Source organism: Notolabrus celidotus, unplaced genomic scaffold, assembly GCF_009762535.1.
Source record: "Notolabrus celidotus isolate fNotCel1 unplaced genomic scaffold, fNotCel1.pri scaffold_45B_arrow_ctg1, whole genome shotgun sequence".
NCBI classification, from domain to species: Eukaryota; Metazoa; Chordata; class Actinopteri; order Labriformes; family Labridae; genus Notolabrus; species Notolabrus celidotus.
In genome coordinates this window covers 31,840-40,000 of record NW_023260265.1, presented here as the reverse complement: position 1 = coordinate 40,000, position 8,161 = coordinate 31,840, and the positions used below count along the sequence as shown (strand labels likewise).

The following is an 8,161-nucleotide window of genomic DNA, read 5'->3' as shown; positions in this document are numbered from 1 at the left end:
AAAACCATCTGGACATAGCCCCACCTACCCATTCCAGCTGGATTAAGAGTGTACTGACCCTGAGATTACTTCAAGGCAAGGCAAGGCAGCTTTATTTGTATAGAACATTTCAAACACGAGGGCTGAACTCAATGTGCTTTATATTAAAACATTAAAAGCACTGGAAACATTCAGACAAGCATAAAAGAGCACAATTAAAATGACAAATATAATAAAACAGAAAAGGAAAATTTGAATATATTAAAAATTACATCAAAGTTTTAATTTAAAGTGAGTTAAAATAATCTAAGATAGGAAGGCAGTGTTAAATAAAAAGGTCTTAGTCTTTGATTTTAAAGAGGTGAGAGTTGGAGCAGACCTGCAGCTTTCAGGGAGTGTGTTCCAGATATGTGGAGCATAATGACTAAACGCTGCTTCACCATGTTTCCTTCTGACTCTACGGACTGAAAGCAGACCAGTACATGATGACCTCAGAGGTCCAGGTGGTTCATACAGTAGTAGCAGATCAGCCTAAACCATTCAGTGCTTTATAAACCATCAGCAGGATTTTAAAGTCTATTCTCTGACAGACAGGAAGCCAGTGTAGAGATCTAAGAACTGGAGTGATGTGGTCTACTTTGTTGGTCCTTGTTAGGACTCGAGCAGCAGCATTCTGTATGAGCTGCAGGCGTCTGATGGACTTTTTAGGGAGTCCTGTAAAGACCCCGTTACAGTAGTCTAGTCTGCTAAAGATAAATGCATGGAGGAGTTTTTCTGCATCCTGCTGAGACATGAGTCCTTTAATCCTTGATATATTCTGAAGGTGATAGTAGGCAGACTTTGTAATGGTCTTAATGTGGCTGCTGAAATGAAGGTCTGAGTCTAAGACTACACCAAGTTCTCTGGCTTGGTTTGAACATTTCATCTGTGCAGATTGGAGCTGAGCAGTAACCTTTAACCTTTCTTCCTCCAAAAACAATCATTTCAGTTTTTTTTTTTTGTTTAACTGAAGAAAGTTCTGTCTCGCCCAGTCATTGTTTTGTTCAATGCATTTACTCAGTGTTTGTATGGGACTATAATCCCCCGGTGATATGGTGATGTAAATGTGTGTGTCATCTGCATAGCTGTGGTATTTTCCTCTCACTTCAGAGGAAGTGAAAGGAGCTCTTCTGTGAGCTCTGTGTGTAGTTTACCAAAAGGCACAACAAACCTCTCTGTCTCTGTTTATGTCAATTAGAAGACAGTTTAGCTGAAGTTGGGCGAGTCTTTTCCTGGGTCTCCCTCATACCTTGGTTTCCTGGTTTCCTGGTGGTCTTTCAGTTTCTCTCATCATTGTAAATCCTTCTTTATTTTGGTTTCCCCTCTCCATTTGATCGCCTGTGATTTTAGCAGTTATTCCTTTAAGAGTAACTTTAAGAAACCCCTGTTGTCCACACTTGCGTCCCACACCCCCTCCTCCTGACTGATCTGGATTTTTCTTTCTTTCTTGCAGTGGCTCAGACCGCTGCAGAGAGAAGAGGCAGCAAAGACGTCATCATGGAAATCGTACAATAGTTTACAGACTGGTTAAAATAAATAAATAGAATAAATGGTGAAAGATTGACAGAAGGAAAGGACGGGGTGAGAATAAAAGGATGAAGAGACATGGAGAGAACGAAGAGAGAAAGAAAGAAAGAAAGAAAGAAAGAAAGAAAGAAAGAAAGAAAGAAAGCAAGAAAGGAAAAAGGAAAGAAACAAACAAACAAATAACAAAGAGAGAGAGAGAGAAAAGAAAGAAAGAAAGAAAGAAAGGAGAGTAAGTAAGGAAAAAGGAAAGAAAGAAAGGAGAGAAAGAAAGAAAGAAGTAAAGAAAGAAAGGAGAGAAAGAAAGAAAGAAAGGAGAGAAAGTAAGGAAAAAGGAAAGAAAGAAAGAAAGCAAGCAAGGGAAGAAGGAATGAAAGAAAGAAAGAAAGAAAGAAAGAAAGAAAGAAAGAAAGAAAGAAAGAAAGAAAGAAATAAGAAAGAAAGAAAGAAGAAATAAGAGAAAGAAATAAGGAAAAGGAAAGAAAGAAGCAAGCAAGGAAAGGAAGGAAAAAGAAAGCAAGCAAGGGAGAAAGAATGAAAAAAGGAGAAGAAAAAGACAGAAGAAAGAAAGAAAGAAAGAAGAAAGAACAAGAACAAAGAAACAAAGAACAAAGAACAAATAAAGGAGAGAAGAAAAATAAGAGAAAACAAATAACAAATAGAGATAGATAAAAGAAGAAAAAAGAAAGAAAGAAAGAAGAAAGAAAAAAAGAAAGAAGAAATAAATAAAGAAAAGGAAAAAAAGAAAAGAAAAAAGAAAGAAAGAAAGAAAGAAAAAGAAAGAAAAGAAAGAAAGAAAGAAAAGGAAGGAAAGAAAGAAAAAAAAGAAAAGGAAAGAAAAAAGAAAGAAAGAAAATAAGAAAAGAAAGAAAGAAAGACAAGAAAAAAAAAGAAAGAAAAAGAAGAAGAAAAAAAAGTAAGACAGAAAGTAAGAAGGATGTAATGAAAGGAAAAGGGAAAGAAAGAAGAAAGAAAGAAGGAATAAAATAAAGGAGAAAAAAACCCATAGGAATGACAGAAAGAAAGAAAGAAAGAAAGGATGAATAGCAGACCCAAAAAAGGAATCTACAGCAGAGATCCAGAGGAACCTACGAGACAAGGGAGCTCAGGGACTCCAGAAAGGTCTATGGTTAGTAACTTTAATGGGACAGGAAGAGTTAAAGTGAGAGACAGGCAGAGAGAGGAGAGAGAGGGAAAGACAGGATCCCAGTGTGTCAGTCACACACTCACTGACTTTGAGTGTCCGTGAGGGCTTAGGGCTGTCCCACTGTCAAATCATCAACTGTGTGAGGGATCTCGCAGACTTTCTGAGCCCTTTGTGCCCCCTTTCCTTAAGTGGGCTTTTTTGCAGACTTGGCGTAAGGGAAAGCCTGCGAGCATGCAGGGTAAACAACGCCGTGACATGAAATTATAAAAAGAGAGAGACGTAAACAAGAAGCATGGACGACGTAACTACTGTTGGGGTTCAAACAAAAGTTTGCCTGTAAGTATAAATATAGAAAAGAGCCTTAATTAGCCTAAATATTTTTATCCACACATATATGTGTACACTGTATAATCTATATATTTATAAGAAATAAATGTATATATTTTAAATGTTGTGGTTGAGCAGTCTGTACGGTCAGAGCCTGGATCACATGGCAGTCAGTCGTCCCTTAAGCGCCTTCAATTTGAGGAAATGAATTGTGCAATGATATCCTAACACTGCTAAAGTGAGCTACATGACGTCATACAGGTTACGTGAGGAGTTAATAATAATACTCTAATACACTGTACAACTGTTAAAAGCAATACAAGCAACAAACAAGGAACACAGATCAAACAAAACAAAACAACAATACAATCACAAATTAAAAGCTAACTTAAAAAGGTGAGTTTTTAAAAGAGATTTGAATGCTGAAGTCTCAAAGTGCTGTCATATTCCTAGTTCTACAGTTTGAGCCCTTACAGCCTCCTGCCCTCAATCACTCTCCAGGTGACGTCTGAAGCGGCTCAGCTTGTATGGTGCCACCGCAGAGACTAAATGGGGTCGTGCTTGCAATGCGTCTGTCACGGCTGTGGCAGTGCCTTCTCTCCCCTGTTGTGTTAACCCTCCTCTCTGCCTTTGACCCCCTCCTTCCTGTGTGCTTGGTGAAGGTGTGGCTCAGGAGACACACCTGTGAGCAATCTGAATCAGCAGCACTACAAATACCTGGTCCTGCTGTTACCTTTTTTTTCTCCAGGCGTCTTGGAGCTGGCTTCCTGGATTTTTTTGTTTTGCTTCAGTTGTCTCCACAATAAATTGACTGTACTCTTCAATTTGTCTCCGTCTCAGCTCCTGGGTCCCTCTGTTGAGAGCGTCTTGCCATTAATCAAAATCAAAGTCCAAAATAAGTTTTCTATTTATTGACAAACACTCAAAATAAATCAATACCAAAAAAAGTTGGTAAAAAAAAATACTCAACCCCACTCACCCTCTATGTATACCTCCTGCCCTCCAACTGAACCGGTACTTAAAAGGTTAACCACACCCATGAACCCAAAACTGGAAATAAAGTAAGCAATAAAAAAAGGAAATAATCATGGTTAACACATGAGACAGAAAATCAGCATTATGGCCCCTACAACGTCAATTAAGTCAAGAAGGGTTCAGGGCTCAGGGCTCAGGGCTCAGGGTTCAGAGGTTAGGGCTTAGAGTTCAAGGCTTAGGGCTTAGGGCTTAGAGTTCTGGGCTCAGGGCTTAGGGTTTAGGGCTCAGGGCTTAGGGCTCAGGGTTCAGAGCTTAGGGCTTAGAGTTCAAGGCTTAGGGCTCAGGGCTTAGGGCTCAGGGTTCAGGGCTCAGGGCTTAGGGTTCAAGGCTCAGGGCTTAGGGTTCAAGGCTTAGGGCTAAGGGCTCAGGGTTCAGGGCTCAGGGCTTAGGGCTCAGGGCTTAGGGCTCAGGGTTCAGGGCTTAGGGTTCAAGGCTCAGGGCTTAGGGTTCAAGGCTTAGGGCTAAGGGCTCAGGGTTCAGGGCTAAGGGCTTAGGGTTCAAGGCTTAGGGCTCAGGGCTTAGAGTTCTGGGCTCAGGGCTTAGGGTTTAGGGCTCAGGGTTCAGAGCTTAGGGCTTAGAGTTCAAGGCTTAGGGCTCAGGGCTTAGGGCTCAGGGCTCAGGGCTTAGGGTTCAAGGCTCAGGGCTTAGGGTTCAAGGCTTAGGGCTCAGGGCTTAGGGTTCAGGGCTCAGGGCTTAGGGCTCAGGGTTCAGGGCTCAGGGCTTAGGGTTCAAGGCTTAGGGCTAAGGGCTCAGGGTTCAGGGCTTAGGGCTTAGGGTTCAAGGCCTCAGGGCTTAGGGCTTAGGGTTCAGGGCTCAGAGTTTAGGGTTCAAGGCTTAGGGCTCAGGGTTCAGGGCTTAGGGTTCAAGGCTCAGGGCTCAGGGTTCAGGACTCAGGGAGGACATTGGGATTGGGCCCTAGACTCTGCAGAGGGTAAAGGAAGTGGAGTTGCTAAGAGACGTGTTGTGGTTTGGATATCTTTCTAATGCCATCCTGTGAGGTGTGAAGACATTTTACCTCAGAACAGAAACCTCTCAAAACTCTGTGGTGTGATCTGATTCCAGGGTATATTGATAATTTTCATCATTATGAATCAATGTGAACTCATTCCCACTGTGCATCTGTACGTCTATTTCCTGCAGCTGATAATTGAATGTGTAGTATAATTACAAACCAGAGCACAACATGTTGTAAGATAAGAATAAATCAGTCCTCTCTGATCATAGACTCCTGTCTTTATGTTCTGCTCTCTTGTTTAAAGTTTGTTTCCTCTGTTCACTCATCTCTGCACATCTCAGAGCAGAGAGGAACAGAACATTCTACCTTCACTCTGATTTATTTATTTAACATTTTCCATGTGGTGTGTTGGTGCAGCAGCATAAAGAATGAGTAAAACACACCCTCCTTTTGACATGTTTCACTCTCTTCAACAAATTCAACAACAACGACTGTTTTTAAATGTCAGACGGCTCAAACAGGAAAACCTTGAAATGATGTCAGTGATTTACTAAATCAGCCTTTTCCTGTTTGTGTGGGTGTTCTGTTGTGTTGTGGTGAGTCCGTTTTGAATCTAGGTGACTTCTTTCTTAGAGGTGGAAACTAAAAAGAGGAAGTGCCATTTTCAAACACACCAACAGGCCGACAGTTACAAACCACACACCTGATTTAAGATGGAGAAATGTATGCGCAGTGAAAATGATGTAAAGAGCTGTGTCAGCAAACTGTGTGTGTGTGTGTGTGTGTGTGTGTGTGTGTGTGTGTGTGTGTGTGTGTGTGTGTGTGTGTGTGTGTGTGTGTGTGTGTGTGTGTGTGTGTGTGTGTGTGTGTGTGTGCGTGCTCTGGTAGATTTAGTGACATTTGTTGACCTGGATGCATTTTGCAGTTTTTAATGAACGTACAGTTGTGCTCATACGTTTACATACCTTGGCAGAATTTGTGATTTTTTTTTTTGGGCCATTTTTCAGAGAATATGAAAGATAAGAGAAAAACTTTTCATGGTTTCTGATTTGGTGAAGCCATTTATTGTCAAACAACTGTGTTTACTCTTTCTTAAATCATAATGACAACAGAAACTACCCAAATGACCCTGATCCAAAGTTTACACACCCTGGTGATGTTGGCCTGATAACATGCACACAAGTTGACACACACAGGTTTGAATGGCTATTAAAGGGGACATATCACGCTTTTTTCATCAACATATATTGGTCTAAGAGGTCCCCAAAACATGTCTTTAAAGTTTATGCTCAAAAAAACACTTTGAAATCAGATTTTGGTCTGCCTGAAAAACCCTCTTCTTCAGTCCTCCTCAGAACACTCTGTTTTCCCTCTGACCACGCCCCCTCCGGAAGTGGATGTGCCTCGGCTCTCCAGCACGTTGATCTAATGTTTACATGTTGGCTGAATATACACGGCTGCTCAGAGATCACGTTACTTCAACCCTCTGAATCTGATCCTGACGGAGAGGCGCCTGTAGCAGGACCTTTCTGAACGATTGGTCACAGATTTAGTGTTTCTTGTTGTTTTATTTATCAGTATGTAGACGTGTGTCTTGGTACACAGCTACGAACATGTAGCTATGTGGCTATGCTAACTAGCGCTAGCACTTATCCATGATAAATAAAAATCATCCACTAGATCTTCAAATCTGCAGACGTGGGGAGTAAAGCCGACCTTTGTGTTTATTAAGACAGCCTACAACTAGCATGCCTCCCTCCTAAGCTCCTTGTTAGCACACATTTGTGCAGGTAATGAAAAACGGAGGAGGGATTCAGTATTATTTCATACAGTCTATGGGCTGAACAAGCTCCGAGCTCTGACTCCGTGACAGACCGGATATTGTTGTTACGTAACAAAAACACGGAAGTCTGAAACGGCTGGTTTCAGCACACATTTACAGAAAGGTGTAGAAATCAGAACAGGGGCAGAATGGATTTTTTTCATTCTCGGGGGGTCTGTAGACATGCCAGGGAAACATATTTCAGGTAGAGAACCATTAGAAAGTCAATTTTGCATGATATGTCACCTTTAAAGGTCACCATCCTCACCTGTGATCTGTTAGCTTGTAATCAGTGTGTGTGTGTATAAAAGGTCAGTGAGTTTCTGGGCTCCTGACAGACCCTTGCATGCAGGGCCGGCTCTTCCAATAGGCAATATAGGCAAATGCTAAGGGCGCCGTGGCCTCTAGGGGGCGCCACAAAAGAGGGAAAAAATACCTTAAATATAATTGTATCAAAACTAGTTATTACTATTAACTCTTCAAATGGAAAAGCTCACATTGATTCAAATGTAAAGCAATGGGGCGGCGGCGTGGGGGGAGGGGCAAATTTATTGATGTGACCCCAGAAAACATGTCAAAACGACCGAAACTGTCCGGAGCACAGGGGAGAAAAAAAAGAAAAGAAGAGCAGGAAAGAATTTTGTATTTAAGTATGTAAATTTGGTGACATGTTACCTTACAAATTAAAGACATTGATAAAAGCAATGCTATTCGATTTCTTTTGTAAGTGCATGTTAATCGCCGATGGAGGGGGGGGCGCCATTTAAAATCTCGCCTAGGGCACCACATTGGGTAGAGCCGGCTCTGCTTGCATGTTTCATCCAGTGCTGCACTGACGTTTCTGGATTCTGAGTCATGGGGAAAGCAAAAGAGTTGTGAAAGGATCTGCAGGAAAAGGTAAATTGAACTGTATAAAACAGGAAAGGGATATAAAGAGATATCCAAGGGCTTGAGAATGCCAATCAGCAGTGTTCAAACTCTGATTAAGAAGTGGATAATGAGGGATTCTGTTGAAACCAAACCACAGCCAGGTAGACCAACAGAAATTTTAAGCCACAACTGACAGGAAAATAGTTAGGGATGCAAAGAAAAACATATAAATAATAATAATAATTTTATAATTTTATTTATCACGCACTTTATATTTGGAACAAATCTCAGAGTTCTATAGGGCATATTAAAGGCAGTAAGAATAAAAACAGGGTTAAAAACAGACAGTAAGATGCAGACACTTGTTAAAAGCACTGTGGAAGGTCAGATAAAAACTCTGGATAAAACCAGAAAAATAAGAACTAGGAAAAAGCCCTCTGAAATAGGAACGTTTTTAGTCCCT

General features: G+C 41.1%; 1 protein-coding gene across 2 annotated transcripts in view; it reads left to right on the top strand.

The window, feature by feature from the left end:
• Positions 1–1,632, top strand: part of LOC117809816 (Fc receptor-like protein 5) — a 5,599-nt gene extending 3,967 nt beyond the window's left edge. For both annotated transcript variants that reach the window (XM_034679331.1, XM_034679330.1), the window contains exon 6: positions 1,472–1,632. In XM_034679331.1, coding sequence (XP_034535222.1) covers positions 1,472–1,533 — 62 coding nt within the window. In that variant the 3' untranslated portion in view covers positions 1,534–1,632. The remainder of the gene's footprint in view (positions 1–1,471) is intronic.
• The last annotated feature ends 6,529 nt before the right edge of the window (positions 1,633–8,161 follow it).